The following is a 16,808-nucleotide window of genomic DNA, read 5'->3' as shown; positions in this document are numbered from 1 at the left end:
GAGTGCGAAGCACGAGTGATTTGATAACACGCATCTATACAACTTACTGTGGGTTATTCGACAACAAACCATCATAGAAATTTTTTATTTCGATTCTAACACGATTCTGATTGATTTGGTTCAAGCTTTAGGACGTGAACTGTATTTTTCAATACTCCGCCCTTCTTAGTACAAAGTTCACTATTTAGTGACGTCATTGAATTGTACAAACATATGACGTCGTTTTCATTCATAAATATTTTGCAAATGACGTCACTTTCATTGAAAACAACAATCGTAGAAACTTAATGACGTCACGTTTATTGATGCTACTGAAAAGCTGACATGCTATACATGTTTTCTGAATTACGCTTCCTCACCAATAACATTCTTTGCAGGTGTGGTTATGCCACTTATCACCAAATATACAATTTGTTGTTTCATTACATTTATAAACATGCTACATTTATTACATTTTTTTAGGGCGGGTATTAGCACGTGCATTTTACTACAATATTTTCTTTATTTATTCGGAACTATTTTCGAAACATTAAGCTCCGCCCATAAGTTATTGCAGAATAACCCACACTTGATTTCCTCCTTTGTCTATAGAAAAAAAGTCGCGTGCCGTGTTAGAATAAAGTATTAAGTTCTATAAATAAACTGTACTGCATCTTTATTGACTACCAACAGTACTGTGATATTCGTCCCAGATCGATATTCAGGACTAGTGCCGAATGTCGTTGTCTGAGCTGGCTCGACATTCGCCCCAGCTCGATGTTCGGGACTAGTGTCGAATGTCGATGTCAGATCTGGCTCGACATTCGCCCTAGCTCGATATTCGGGACTAGTGTCGAATGTTGATGTCATAGCTAGCTCGATATTCGTCCTAGCTCGATATTCGGGACTAGTGCCGAATGTCGATGTAAGAGCTAGCTCGATATTCGTTCCAGTTTGATATTCGGGGCTAGTGCCGAACGTCGATGTCAGAGCTGGCTCGACATTCGCCCCAGCTCGATATTCGAAACTAGTGCGGACTGTCAATGTCAGAGCTGTCTCGACATTCTCCCCAGCTCGATATTGAGACAAGTGCCGACTGTCGATGTCAGAGATGGCTCGACATTCGCCCCAGCTCGATATTTGGGACTAGTGTCGAATGTCGATGTCAGAGCTGGCTCGATATTCTTCCCAGCTCGATATTCGGGAATAGTGTCGAATGTCGATGTCAGAGCTGGCTTGATTTTCGTACCAGCTCGATATTCGGGACTAGTGTCGAATGTCGATATCAGAGCAGGCTCGATATAAGACCCAGCTCGATATTCGGGACTATAGCCGAATGTCGGTTTCACAGCTGGCTCGACATTCGCCCCAGCTCGATATTCAGGAATAGTGTCGAATGTCGATGTCAGAGCTGGCTCGATATTCGTCCCAGCTCGATATTCGGGACTAGTGCCGAATGTCGATGTCAAAGCTGGATCGATATTCGTCACAGCTCGATATACGGGACTAGTTTCGAATGTCGATGTCACAGCTGGCTCAACATTCTCCCCAGCTCGATATTCGGGAATAGTATCGAATGTCGATGTCAGAGCTGGCACAATATTCGTCCCAGCTCGATATTAGGGACTAGTGTCGAATGTCGATATCAAAGCTTGCTTGACATTCGCCCAGCTCGATATTCGGGACTAGTGCCGAATATCGATGTCAAAGCTGGCTCGACATTCGCCTCAGCTTGATATTCGAGACTAGTGTCGAATGTCGATGTCAGAGCTGTCTCGATATTCGTCCCAGCTCCATATTCGGGACTAGTGTCAAATGTCGATGTCAGAGCTGGCTCGATATTCGTCCCAACTCGCCCAGCTCGATATTCGGGACTAGTGTCGAATGTCAGAGCTGGCTCAACATTCGACCCAATTCGATATTCAGGACTAGTGCCAAATGTAGATGTCGGAGCAAGCTCGATATTCGTCCCAGCTCAATATTCGGAACTAGTGCCGAATGTCGATGTCAGGGCTGGCTCGACATTCTGCCCAGCTCTATATTCGAAACTCTTGCCGAATGTCGATGTCAGAGCTGGCTCGACATTCACCTCAGCTTGATATTCGGGACTAGTGTCAAATGTCGATGTCAGAGCTGGCTCGATATTCGTCCCAGCTCGATATTTGGGACTAGTGTCGAAAGTCGATGTCAGAGCTGGCTCGATATTCGTCCCAACTCGATATTCGGGACTAGTGTCTCTATGCCGATGTCAGAGCTGGCTCGATATTCGTCCCAGCTCGAATGTCGATGTCAGGGCTGGCTAGATATTCGTCCCAGGTCGATTTTTGGGACTAGTGTCAATGTCGATGTCAGAGCTGGCTCGACATTCGTCCCAGCTCGATATTCGGGACTGGTGCCGAATGTTGATTTCAGAGCTGGCTCGATATTCGTCTCTTTCGATATTCGGGACTAGTTTCGAATGTCGATGTCAGAGCTTGCTCGACATTCGCCCAATCTCGATATTCGGGACGAGTGTCGAATGTCGATGTCAGAGCTAGCTCTACATTCGCCCCAGCTCGAGATTTGGGACTAGTGCCGAATGTCGAATGCAGAGCTGGCTCGACATTCGCACAAGCTAGATATTCGGGACTAGTGCCGAATGTCGATGTCAGAGCTGGCTCGCCATTCGCCCCAGCTCGATATTCGAGACAAATGTGGAATGTCGATATTAGGGCTGGATTGATATTCGATCCAGCTCGATATTCGGGACTAGTATCGAATGTCGATGTCAGAGCTGGCTCGATATTCGTCCCAACTCGATATTCGGGACAAGTGCCGAATGTTGATGTCATAGCTGGCTCAACATTCGCCCCAGCTCGATATTCGGGACTAGTGCCGAATGTCGATGTCAGAGCTGGCTCAACTTTCGCCCCAGCTCGATATTCGGGACTAGTGCCGAATGTCGATGTCAGATCTGGTTCGACATTCGCCCCAGCTCGATATTTGAATGTCAAATGTCGATGTCAGTGCCAACGTCACGCACCTGATTTAAACTAACATCTAAATTCAACATCATTCGTGATGTAGAGGTTTTGCTTCGAGAGGTTTCGGATTCGAGCCCAATAGCGGGCAGGTTTTGTATTGTTTTACTTGTAATTATAATTATTTAAACGTTTTCCAAATATTACAGATGTCTAAGTAAATGTCAAAACTACGAAAATCTGTGTACAAATCTCTTTAAATCGTTTTCCACTATACGATAATTAGTTACCAGTATCGCCATTGAAGCCGTTGTTGTTTTATCGATTTTAATTCAATACATTTAATGAGCCTCGTTATGTGCTTATTTCATGACCGTTAAGCGTCGTCCAAGATAGACCTGTGCAGTCCGCACGTGCTGATCAGGCCAACACTTTCTACATACACTGGGTATTCGTCAAGAAGAGACCTCTTTTAAAAATATCGTCCCTGATTACCAAGTGCAAACTGCACATGCTAATTTGGGGAAAAAACACATGGATAAAGTAGAGTGTTACCAGAGCGAGGCTCAACTAATTAGGACGATCAGTTATAGCCCAAAACAGAATACAAGACATTAAAAATCTAATGGCGCAAGACTAGCTTGATTCTTAAATTATTCTTTTAAGGCATATGCTTAGTCATAATAATGAATTTTCCTAAATAAAAACAATTTACTACATTGTGTATTTCACGTATCTTTTGCATTCAAAAATGCATTTTCAATTCAACGAAGATCTGGTTAGTTCGTTTTATTAAATTCCTTTTATATAAACTCGGTATGAACAAGAATATTGTGTATACAGTGTATTCTTAAACAATGTATCTTATACCGAATAATACCACTGTGTTTCGTTTGTTTAGTTCAATTTTAACTAACCAGGTTTCTAACTTCATGTGCAAGGAAAAACTGGGCTAACCATATAAAAGTCTGCAGTTGGTTTTACATTCCCTTTTTATCACGTTATATGCTATCAGAAAAAAACTGTAAAATCGATGCATTTGCTTTTTGTGAGAGCTTTTCGAGTTACAGATAAAATCATTATCCGATATTCCCACTAATATGCCCATGGTCTTGCGGAGCCACGACCTGTACGTGGACACTCTAGTGTACACGTCGGGAAACGATCTGTCGCACCCCTCTTCGCCCCAGGAAGCCAAGCCGGCTAATACGGGTTTCGAGCCACGGAAACACACCAGCAGACCATTTTCGTCAACCTGAAATAAAAGTAGAAAGAACTAGTATATTCTTTTTAGGTTAAACTTGTTTGTTTTAGCTCGGTTTAATTGAAAGCCTAAGGCTTATAGGAATGCTCTCGAGTCCGTTTCCTGGGTACTTAAACTTGGAAATAGTACTTGCTGTCTTTGAGATAGATCTATGAAACGCACTCACAGTGGGGATCAAATCCGTTACATCCCGGTCGCTAGGCGGACACTATATCCATTACGCCACGGCGTCTTTATATTCTGTTTAACCCAGACTGCAATATCCTTTAGATGAATAACTATTAATGATGCAAACAGAAATCATTACGTTTTTCCATTTGTTGCCAAAATCTGCCTTGCAGAAACTGGTATCCCTGGGTTTGATGCAGACGTGAGCACTGCTATCGTAAACCGTGTCCCAATTGGACTTGCATTCGTTATCGTCAGGATCGTTCCTGTAATCAAAACGTCGGGATTTTGGTCTTTGGTATACAATCCGTTATAAATAATAGAAAACAATGATAATATATAATTACCTTTTATATATCCCATGGAATCATGGATGATCTCACATATATGACCATCACAGTTATCGAAAGGATGGGCAAGGGCGATGGCCATGTTGGTTCCCGAGAGATCATCGCCAGTTACAAGCTCAAGCAGGGCTATATCGTTTGGAAAGGCGCCTCCTCTCTTGTAGTTCGGGTGCTATAAATAAATATATATATATATATATATAGAGAGAGAGAGAGAGAGAGAGAGAGAAAGAGGATATTTGCTCATGTCAATGTTTACAAGATCGTTTGTTATTCCTCGAGTGGGCATAGAAAATATATTTTCAAAAGTTGCGCAGCCACGAGTGAAAATATTATTTTTCTATGATAACGAGTGAAATAACAAACGATCTTGCACTGACATGAACACATTGTATGTGTCTTTTATGCCCTTTTTTCAAGAAAATGGTTAACAGCTGTTTTCTGTTCGCTGAAAAGTTACCCCCGTGGCGTGCCTAAATACATTTCAAAACACAAAATGACGTCATTTGTGTGACAAAATGACGTCATTATACCAGCGAAATTATCCAGTTAAAGTCTTTTACAATGTAAAAAAAAAACGGTGAAAAGGCATAAAATACAAAGAAAATTTCTTGGATTCGGTGGAATGTCGATTTTAATTCACTCGTGATCATAGAAAATATATATCAAATTGTTATTTATGATAATCTAAAATTAGAATATTGTCGCAAACCTAGGTTTTCAATTTAAAAAAAAAGTCTAATAAAGGGAGATAATATAAAATGTGAATTGTTACCGTCTTTGTTTCAAATTCAGTCTATTTTTACTCGTGGCAACCTTAATTTCAATTTGAAAAAAAGTCTGATAAAGGGAGACAAAATGTGCATTGTTACATGTTCAAAATCAATATATTTTTAGATGTGGCGACCTTGACCTTGGAGATATCGACGTAATTCTTTTGCGCGACACACCGTCCAATGATGGTGGAGAACTGTCCCAAATAATTTTAAAATCTCACAATGAACGACATAGTTATGGCCCGAAAAAAGCTTGTTCCGAGCGCCCGCCCGCCCGCCCGACCGCCCGCCCGCCCGCCCGCCCGCCCGCCCGCCCGCCAGCCCGCCCGCCGACATTCTCAAATTTAATAACCAGTTGTTTCCTTCGGAAAACCTGGTTAAAAAGGAGTTCCGAAAATGTGTTATTTTCACCGGTGAAAATAACAATTTGTTTATTTTAACTGCTGTTATTTCACTGCAGAAATGTCATATTTTATCATTAGGTATGAAAGAAATATATATTTCTTTATTTATTTATCATATTTAAGTTCCATATTTAATCAGGCTACTCTGGTACGACACTTTAGACACCAGCAATAAGCCCCGTTTTTCAAGAGCGTGGCTAATATATAATGGCAGTGTATGAATAGTATCGTCTTGCTGTTAAATATACAACGTAAGTTTTTAATTAACAACAATGATATGAACACTTGATATTTTTATGATTTGCTTATTAAAATTTGAATTGTTTAAATTATAAAATAAACATAAACACAGGCATATAGGATCTGGCATGAGTTGTCATATCATACCACATTTTGTTAAACGACTAACGAATTTCCTGGACGAGTTTAATAAAATATGGTATGAAATGACAACGAGTATCCGATCTTTTTTGTCAAAAGCTTTTAAATGAGCAAATTAAATAAATATTTACGCAAACATAATTATTAAACCCGAATGCTGTTTACATTTTGTGACGTCATTTGCCGCTGCAACATCATTTCAGCAAAATAACAATATTTGATTAGTCAATAAACGAAAATTAAGCCAATGAAAACGCGAAAAAAGTATATTACACATGTGTAAGATAAAACTATATGTAATGGTTATATTACATGGGACAAAGGGTATAGGGTATGTAAGTCTCGTCATGTGACCACCGATATTTCACGAGATCTCCAACTTCCGGGTACATACAAAAAATCAGAATGGCTATATCAATAATGTACTGGTCTAACTACGTTGAATCGCACGTTAAATTAAGTCGAAAGAGTGAAGCATCGGTTGAAAGCGACAGGGTATTGAAATTCTTTATGGACGAATTGCGTGTAATCCGTGCCAGCGTCCAGGCTTCGATGAAAAATACATCATACAATGTTACGGTTAGTTATTAGTCCAAATAATTAGACGTAAGCTACCCCGCTTATGTAAATCGACCTCATATTTATAGGAGTAGGTTAGTTATATACATCCGAATTACTATGACAAAGTAAAATGCTAATCGTACTCGTAATGGTTTTAACACTTTTTATTTTCTCATTCTGATTTTGTTCTATATTTTTCATTAGATTCACCTTGAACCAGAGGACAATGGCGTGATACAATCACGTGTCAGTGTCAAATGAGGGAATTCAAATGTCATCATGTGGCTGCTGCTTTACTGTTTGGGTAATGCATAAAATTACATATATTTGTATTGTTTATGTTTTAAACATGCTGTAAATATACTCAGAGAAAATAATTATCTGTTTACTATTCATGATACTTTTTTCAGCTAACAATTACATTTGTAAGTTTTTCATAATAAACACAAGAGAGCGAGCAAAACTGACATTAAGTGTTCCTGGATCAAGCGTCCGAAATCCGCACCACCCAAGAAAACTGTGACGATGGCTGAAATGTATCCACCAAATCAGCCTGGATACAGGTAAAGAGCAAAAGAATTTTAAAATGATTAAAAAATGTCATCTCAAAGCTATTATTTTGAAATAATAAAATTGTGTACTGTATATAATTCTTTTTCGAACCATCCTAGATCTATTCATTAACTCATGAGAATAATTGTTTTCATAATTATTTTTTAATGCAATGTACCTTTTTTTACTCGTTACTCAGGGCTCTAAACAGATCTGTCTCAGATGATAACAGAACTTTTATTTATAAACAACTTGGACAGTTGGGTCGCTTTACAGGTTCGCATAAGTGGTCCCTGTTAGAATGTTTTGTTCCTGTTATCATGATTTTTTACTGTTAGCATTTTTGGTTACTGTTGAGCGGTTCCAGTTAGTATGAGTATTTCAGGTATGTGCTTTAAAGCGTTTGAATATATATGTATATGTTAAGCAATAATTTTCACGTAAAAAAATTATGCTGTACAAATAGTGAGATATTACTTATTAAGCTATCTCATTGACAATTATGTAGTTGTGATAGTATGACTTATAAATAATAATTCCAAAAAATCCTTGGTATGTCAAAAATTATCAATACTACATGGTCTTGTTTATTTAAAAAAAAACATGAGCATTATTTTAATGGTCTTTTGCTAATATTTGACCTGTTCTTTTTTATGTTTAAAGCTCTGCATTGGATTATGGCAGAGGAGCCACAGACACCGGATGTACCAGTGCCTCTCCTGGATGACTTGATGATCCATCCTGAATATCTGGGAGCTGAGGACCCCCGCACATGGCTGAGACGACAGTTGCTGGTGTCGCACGAAAAGGTCAACCAAACAGCTGCAGTAACTATTGGACAGAGGGAAAATGCCTTATGGGCAGCTGTTCGCAAGTTGAGATTTACCGCCTCTAACTTCGGACATATCTTGTCAGCGTTTGACAAAAAAAAGTAAGTGCTAGTACATATTGCTATAATTTTAATATATATGACGCACATGTCTTCATTTTATGTGAGTTAATATAAATTTAAACTAAGTGGTCAATATGAACTTCTGATATATGTTTCTCGACATTAAAAAATAAACTTGCTTTACTTTTTCTGCCATGTTTTTAATGCATTGCAGTTACTTATGCTCGATTGGTCATTGTCGGCTCGGATACTACTTACATGTACCCCGGGTACTCTTAAGTATACTTGCATGTACCCCGGGTACAGTAAATATACTTAAACATACCTGGGAATTTGAACGCTAAATCTGTCGTTGTTGACTATTTTTGTTAAATTAATTATGTTAACATAAGTGCCTATTTTCTGTTAAATGGCCTATATATCATCGAAACTCATACTCAAAAAGCATGGTGATGTAGTGTTTTTCTAAACCCATTTATTCCTAGTGGACTCTCCCATCCTTCTAAGTTGGATCAATTTATTTCCAAAATTAGGGATGTTAAGTATATTTATTTCTATATATTAAGCAAACAGCGTAGGCCCAGATGAGACGCCGCATCATGCGGCGTCTCATCTGGGTTTACGCTGTTTGCAATGTCCTGTTTTCAGGACGCTAGACATGAATGGGTTAATTGAAGAGAAGTTTGTTTAAGATAAACAATATCGTTTAACGGTATCAGTAGCATTTATGACGACATCAGATTTTGGGCAGGAAAACAACTCGGGTACAGTCTAAAATAGCCTGGGTATTTTTAAGTATATTTACCGTACCCGGGGTACATATATGTATACTTAAGAGTACCCAGGGTACATGTAAGTAGTATCCGAGCCGACAATGACCAATCGAGCGTTACTTATACTGTTGTTTAATGTAAATAAACATACAAGATAAATAAGTGTTTGTATATGTTTTTCAAGACTGACAGTGTCCTTGAAAAAAAGACTTCTGAGCGCGTATAACCTGGAAAAAAGGGCACCTGTGCAGTGGGGGGTAACACATGAGCAGGTGTGCATAGCTGAATACTGTAAGGTTGGAGGAGTCGCTGTACGCCCGACAGGCAAGTGAAAAATGTGTTTTTTATAAGTTTGAATTGATCTTTAGTTGTAATAGAATTTCATAATGTGCTTATTCTGCTGTTAATGCAGTTATGCTTTGTAATAAAAGTAATTTTTAAGGTCATATCTTATGTTCTATCATTTTATTACAGGAATTTGGCTGCATGAGTCTGGTGTCTTGGGTGCATCACCAGATGGTTTTGTCGAAGGCGTGTTTAGGGGTTTAGTTCATCAACAACATGGACAAGCAACATGTAGTGCAGACATCATAGAAGTAAAGTGCCCCTACACTGCCAGAGACCTGACTATCCAGGAGGCGTGTTCATCTATCAAGGATTTCTACCTAGGTAAAACTATTATTTCTACATTTTCAATGTTGTAATGCATTTATAGTATAAACAATTAAAAAATATGCATCAATTACCCATTTTGCATACAGCGTGCAATTACATCCATTCCTATAATTAAAATCAGTGTGATGTAAAAGATGGTCTTGCTTTTACAATCTCTTTATGTATATAACACTACTACAGGGATTTCAATAGATTTGTGTAAACCAGGAGTCAAATTACCCCATGCTTGACTTTTTCGGGGGTCAAATAAAATAATCAGGGGTCAAAAAATGAAGTTATCTGTTCCTGAATAATTTTTATATAGTCTGTAAATGTTGTTTTGCATATACTAAAATGAAATACTATGCAAACAATAATTGTATGATAAGAAATATATTTTGAAGTTAGTTTCTTTGTTACATTTGTGTCAAAATGATGCTATGTAGATTATTTGCAGGAGTCAAAAGACCATCAATTTTAAAATCAAAAGCATAAAAAAGCATGATTGTGCTTCAATTGAAATTCCTGCTACTAGGTGACAATTGCCTTCTTACACATGGATGCATACTCATTTCAGATCAATCTTCTGATGGACGGCTTTCCCTCAAGCAAGCCCACAACTACTGGCATCAGATTCAAGGACAGCTACACATAACGGGAACTAATACATGCGATCTTGTTGTGTGGACAAATAAAGACTTGCAAGTGATCAGAATAGCAAAGGATCATTTGTGGTCGGTCAATCTGTCAAAAATGATTGATTTTTATTTTTCGAGCTTTTTACCATCACTATACGAATAAAGGTTACATTAAATCTGAGATGTTATTACTCCAGGACTCCAGGGGTCAGTGGTTCGACCCCAGTTGAGGACTACACCTTTTGTTTTTATTCATCTTTTTGTAACTGGAGCTTTTTAGATCCAAAGTTTACATTTATCAATGTTAAAGCATTGAATGGCAAACTTCAACACGTGCCAAAATCTGTGAAAAGGCCCCTTTGAAGAAATATGTTAATACATGTACTACCAATTAGTTGGTTATTTATATATTGTTTATATAAAGATAACTGAACCATTTTGTGACAGTACAGATATTCTTTAATTCTACATTTTCAGCAGAATGTTGTTTTTATGTCCCCCAACACTATATTGGGGGACATATTGTTTTTGCCCTGTCTGTTGGTTGGTTGGTTTGTTTGTGCAAACTTTAACATTTGCCATAACTTTTTCAATATTGAAGATATCAACTTCATATTTGACATGCATGTGTATCTCATGGAGCTGCACATTTTGAGTGGTGAAAGGTCAAGGTCAAACTTCAGGGTCAAATAAATGGGGACATAGTGTTTCACAAACACATCGCTCGTTTTCATTTGTTCAAGTCGTAAGTAATGCATGCTTTGCAACAGCAGCTTTATCATGGTCAACTGAGTTGCCATAATCAATAAAATGTAATTGTTTTTATTTGTTTCTTTGTGTTTTATGCCCCCAGATAGGGTTGAATATACCAGTCATACTTTCCATCTGTTAGATGTTTATGAAATAAAAATACAGAACGACAACCAAATGTGCATGATTTGTTATTTAAACAATACACACAAAAGTTCATAAAAATACAAACATTCCATATACAATCGGCATAAGCATATGCTAAAATTAGAAATACAAACTATGCCTCCGATAGGGTGGAATATACCAGTCATACTTTCTGTCTGTTAGATGTTTATGGAATAAAAATACAGAACAACCAAATGTGCATGATTTGTGATATAAACAATACACACAAAAATTCACAGGCATACAAGCATTCCATATAAAATTGGCATAAGCATATGCTAAAATTAGAAATACAAATTGCCAACTGAAATGTAATAACCATTCATCCACACTGTCTTCAGAGTGTTTGAAGAGGTTTGCTCCTTTCAACTACTATGCTAGCTAGACTGAAACTTGCCTCAGCAAAGAGGATCAACTCTTTATGGTACATACAAGTCACAACTGAATCCATTCTTTTTACAAAAAGATTTAGGAATACAGCATCATTTACACGAAATATTGTTTGAAGGAATTTTACAGGTACACAAAGTAATTCAAGTAGTTTTCATCCGATCTTCACCAAACTTGGTCAGAAGTTGTATCTAGATGATGTCTAGATCAAGTTTGAATATGGGTTATGCCGGATCAAAAACTAGGTCATTGGGCCATTTAGTGCGTTTTAAACATTCAGCATGTTGTCTGCTCTCTTATTCAAGTAGTTTTCATCCAATATCTTTACCAAACTTGGTCAGAAGTTTTATGATCTCTACGCCAAGTTTGAATATGGGCCATGCTGAGCCAAAAACTAGGTCATAGGGTCACTTTGTGCGTTATTTAACATTCAGCATGATGTCCGCTCTCTTATTCAAGTAGTTTTCATCCGATCTTCACCATACTTGGTCAGAATTTTTTTCTAGATGATGTGTATGTCAAGTTCGAACATGGGCCGTGCCGGGTCAAAAACTCGGTCATTGGGTCAATTTTACTGTGACAAAGCTCTAGTTTGAATCAATTTCATATTTATCTGCTATTTCCTTTAAAAGAGGAGCCTGAAGATTGACAAGACAACAACACAATTGAAAATTTTTTGTCGATAAATGTCTGTATTGTGCAGGAATATGATCTAAAATATCATAATTTTTTATCCTTTCGTTTGCCCTTTCTACATGAATTCGGCTCCTTCCAATTTTGAAGCAAAGTAAAGCTTCCTCTTTTGTGAAATGACATTTACTAGAAAGAAAAGGAGGAATGTTTAAAGAAACTCCAGCAGGAAGTTTATCAAAAATATTGAAGCCCTTATCAGCCAAAATCAAGTCACCTGGTTTAAGTTGCTGTAATATTTTCGAGTGATCAACAATAGCTGCATCTGATGTAGAGCCTGGATAAAGATCTGAACAAAAAACTAATGCACAATTTGGAGCAACACATGTAACAGCTTTTACAGTATGTCTACTTTTATAATTACTATAAGAAAGTGTTTGATGGTTCATGTTACAAGGAACATCCTGCACAATTTCTGTAGCATCCATTGCAATTCTTGCAGAACTAAAGTCTTCAAATGACTTCGGCATGGATCCCTTGCATTTGAGTTGGCTTGGAATTCCTACTTTAAGTAAAATTCCTTCAAACAATATTTCATGAAGCACAGAAATATATGTATTTATAATGTTCGAAACAGTTCCTCTGCTTGTATCAAATCTAACTGCCAAATCTAAGTCCTTACAATTCAGACGTAATTTCATAAGGGTGATTAATAGTTGATCCTCTAGGCTGAAGCAGGTAACAGTCCAGCCAGCATAGTAGTTGAAAGGAGCTAACCTCTTCAGAACACCCACCAGGACTTGGAAGACATCGACAGGAAAAGATGTGTATAGCAGCATCTGAAATAAAACAGTGTGACATGAACATATTGAGTTGTGAGTGAGCAATGTTTTAACTGTGGTAGGAAATAAAAAGGATTAGATATGATATACAAATAAAGCTTTTTAATACAATAAACATTACATTTGTACTCCACTGACTTTATTCCATATTTTGTGTAACAAAAAATCATTCGGATTCAGTGATATAATTATTCTATATGTTCCAACTTAAAAAGAAAAGCAATTAGCTTATATGTATACACTTATAAGTATACAAGAGATGTGTTCATCAGAAACACAATGACCCCTACTGTGCCGCTTTGAAATATTTTATTTATTTTTTACCTTTGACCATGAAGGATGACCTTGACCTTGAACTTCCACCACTCAAAATGTGCAGCTTCATAAGATACACATGCATGCCAAATATCAAGTTGCTATCTTCAATATTGCAAAAGTTATGGGCAACGTTTAAGTTTTTTTTCTTCGGAAGGTCGGACAGACTGACATACTGACTGACGGACAGTTCAACTGCTATATGCCACCCTACTGGGGGCATAATAAGTCATTCATATACTTGTGCACAGTATCGAAATGATGGATTGTACCGAATTGCAAATGGAACAACAATTACACAAAAAGAAACTTGTATTATATCCAGAATGAATGAATGATATATTTTGTTATGTATTTTTTCATTGAGTACATTTTACAAGTATACAAACAAATACCTTATCATTGTCACCAATAATGTCCTGAACCGACATTTTGGATGGGCGCAATTTCATGCGGCCAAGTTCACCCTCTAGACGGGCTATCTCCCTTTCTAACTCTTGAACTGCAAATAAAAAATTAATGAAAACTTTTATTATTAAAATGTTGCTGTATATTGAATGTAAATCAGTGATTTTTACACCCAAGTCCTGCATCCTGTAATCACAAAAACCTCTAGAGATGCAAAGTTTCGAATTATGTGAGTCCAAAAAATGCATTGAAATTTCTAAAAAAATAATATCGTTTAATCATTGGACTCATTCTTTCATTTCTGGGGCTCATAGATTTGCCAGTTATTGAGTCCCAGGACTCAGATTAGAAAATTTGTAAAAAAAAAATCACTGGTCACGAACACTGTATTATGTGAATTTGGATTAAGACATCAAACTGGGAATGGATATCCTTTTAGTGATTTTCTCAAACAAAACTAATCATTTAAGATCTGAATTTATTTTATCAATACTTCAAGCTTAAAAAGCAATTTTCCATGACTTTTTCATTAACAGTGATTGTATTTTGATCATTTTCACTGTATTTTAAAACTGTGTTCATGCGCGGCATGGACACAGTCTTATTTTATGAGGATTATAATAAAAATTCATAAAAAATCCAGTTTTGTAGTAAAATCAATTTAAATGAAGCTATTATATATGCAAGTATCTATTTTAATCATAATTTGTCAAACTAAATAAATACAACATGTAAAACTGTATATTATGCACAGTTGAAAAAACACAATTTATTCCCAAGTTGATGTCTTATTCCAACTTCACATAATAGAGTGTTCGTGTGAGTATTAAAGTAAGCATAATTGAAAAAATTCTGTAGCATACTAGATTTTGTTGGTAGTTCAGCATCAATGTCATCATAAGCCCTGTAGTCATGCGTGTAATAATTATGGTCCTGGGAAATTGTAGTAACATCTACTGGTATGCTTTCTTTCACATCTTCCCTTTCCTTCAACTTCGGCCTTTTGCATCTGTTGTAAGAAAATAATTAATATAGCAAAAACTGAAACTGAAGAAACCTTATCAGAAGAGAAATTATTGTTATTATCCACTTCTTTTATAACAGAATACCAACTATAAACATAAAATAAGGACATCTGGGATCAGCACCATTGAATGGTCAATGTGAACCATGATTTAATACTGTTTTTTATGAACATATACTTAGTACATTCTACTACAAATTCTTTACTCAAATTTAAACTGTTAAATAAAAAATTAATTGCTTATGTTAAAAAACAACAACAAAGTATAACATGTTATTATAAATATTCTACACTTTTTACTATGATATTTAAAACAAGATATGTGTTTGTTGGAAACACTATGTCCCCTTTTGCGCCGCTTTGAAGCTATATCTTTGACCTTGAAGGATGACCTTGACCTTTCACCATTCAAAATGTGCAACTCCATGAGATACACATGCATGCCAAATATCAAGTTGCTATCTTCAATATAGCAAAAGTTATTGCAAAATGATAAAGTTGGCGCAAACCAACCAACAGACCAACCAACCAACCAACAGACAGGGCAAAAACAATATGTCCCCAACTATAGTGGTGGGGGACATAATAAAAACAGAAAGTTAACTTGAACAATATTTTGTTCCGTATATAATTTTAGTACTTTAACAATATTTTGTTCCGTATATAATTTTAGTAATTTACCTTTTAGGTGTGTTCATTTCTGGGAAATGTAGATCTTTCTTCTGGTAATCAAAAATGGTTGGGCCATTTTCTTTCTTGCCATCTACAAAATGACAACTGCATATCCGGTCATTCCCGTTGACAGCTCTGTCCGCTCGTCTGGAAATAATTAATTTCGTTTTCATTACGTATGATATTGGTGTAAATAATATCTGCAACATTCCATTTGATATAATCTTTAAACAAATTATAATGTCATAAAATGTGTTTTCTTGTTAATGGATACATGTTATACCAATCAATTCACTAAATAAACTTAGCCGTCTATGATTCAAAACATATGCTTCAAACTTGATACTTACTCTACAAATATAAATGTTTAATGAATGTAAACAAAAAAGTTGGCGTAAACAATCCGAAACGTATCATATACGAAAGCGTTCACACTCGTCAAGGGTAAACAAACTGGTTTGTGATTGTGCAAACAAAATCACTATACCTGCATCTATCAACCCATTTCTTCTTCTCCTTTGGGTTTATGGGGAACCTGAACAGACTACATGTTCCATTGCCCCCAGTCCTGTGCACACAATGAATGGCAAAGCAATACACCATTTCAATGCTATAGCTGATGTACCCGGAAGTTCAAAAGCGAAATTGAAAGTAAACGAGACTTACATACCCTATGTGATAAAAGAATGTATTTGATAATGTTCAGTTTGGCATGGTGTTTATATAACTTTGTTAAACAATGTGCCTAATTTTTGTTATCAAAATAAGTCTACTTACAATGATAATATGTTTAACATTGTATGATTTTCCATTTGATTCGTTGACCCTGACCACTTTCAGTTTTCCACTCCACTCTTCCAACATTATTCTGAAAACGTTTTTTGAGTACTTTAAAATGTGCTTTGTCTGCACACATTTCATGTTATGATGTTAAATAAATCGACACTGTGATAGCAAGTCTACATTTCAGCTGCATAGTCTCACTATCGTATGCTTATGAATAATTTAAATATACATCACATATATTCTAATAAATTCATAAATACAAATATTATAAAAGTAGCCGATATTCCTTTAGCATTTTAAACACTTGATCACTTAAAGGATGAGGCAACCTTGCCTAACCAACCTGTCGATACAATGTGTGGCAATCACAACCCATTCGTCCCCGACGATTGATCCCCAGCAATGATGGTTCCATCTATTACGTCGTGTTATAAACTCTTGGAGTGAAATAATGTGCTCGATTCTCTCATTGGA

The 16,808-nt window shown here is 36.7% G+C and overlaps 3 protein-coding genes across 6 annotated transcripts; 1 reads left to right on the top strand and 2 right to left on the bottom strand.

The window, feature by feature from the left end:
• Positions 1 to 3,891: 3,891 nt before the first annotated feature.
• On the bottom strand, positions 3,892 to 4,735 carry LOC127863279 (chymotrypsin-like protease CTRL-1; the record flags this gene model as incomplete). Its single annotated transcript, XM_052402690.1, has 3 exons — positions 3,892 to 4,194; positions 4,511 to 4,637; positions 4,719 to 4,735. Coding segments are annotated over 3 exons (447 nt in total), but the record flags the coding sequence as incomplete, so codon positions are not given.
• A 1,981-nt stretch (positions 4,736 to 6,716) lies between these two features.
• LOC127863288 (uncharacterized) lies at positions 6,717 to 11,174 on the top strand. Of its 4 annotated transcripts, none has more exons than XM_052402704.1 (7): positions 6,717 to 6,858; positions 7,045 to 7,144; positions 7,271 to 7,403; positions 8,056 to 8,323; positions 9,242 to 9,381; positions 9,532 to 9,726; positions 10,289 to 11,174. In XM_052402704.1, the coding sequence occupies exons 4-7, from the start codon at positions 8,070 to 8,072 to the stop codon at positions 10,510 to 10,512; spliced, it is 813 nt and encodes a 270-aa protein (XP_052258664.1). In that variant the 5' UTR covers positions 6,717 to 6,858; positions 7,045 to 7,144; positions 7,271 to 7,403; positions 8,056 to 8,069; the 3' UTR covers positions 10,513 to 11,174. The 4 variants fall into 4 exon arrangements, with proteins under 4 accessions (XP_052258664.1, XP_052258665.1, XP_052258663.1 ...); XM_052402705.1 differs by having other exon boundaries at positions 7,045 to 7,403; positions 8,056 to 8,213; positions 8,266 to 8,323; XM_052402703.1 differs by having other exon boundaries at positions 7,045 to 7,403.
• Positions 11,175 to 11,274: 100 nt separating this feature from the next.
• LOC127863286 (uncharacterized) lies at positions 11,275 to 16,205 on the bottom strand. The gene is made up of 5 exons (XM_052402702.1): positions 16,036 to 16,205; positions 15,558 to 15,695; positions 14,716 to 14,861; positions 13,840 to 13,946; positions 11,275 to 13,126 (listed from the first exon to the last, which is right to left on the bottom strand). Exons 1-5 carry the CDS (start codon positions 16,149 to 16,151, stop codon positions 12,245 to 12,247), a joined length of 1,389 nt encoding a protein of 462 aa, XP_052258662.1. The 5' UTR covers positions 16,152 to 16,205; the 3' UTR covers positions 11,275 to 12,244.
• Positions 16,206 to 16,808: the final 603 nt, after the last annotated feature.

The sequence above is a fragment of the Dreissena polymorpha genome, unplaced genomic scaffold, assembly GCF_020536995.1.
Source record: "Dreissena polymorpha isolate Duluth1 unplaced genomic scaffold, UMN_Dpol_1.0 chrUn004, whole genome shotgun sequence".
Taxonomy (NCBI): domain Eukaryota; kingdom Metazoa; phylum Mollusca; class Bivalvia; order Myida; family Dreissenidae; genus Dreissena; species Dreissena polymorpha.
This window is presented reverse-complemented; position numbering and strand designations above follow the sequence as displayed.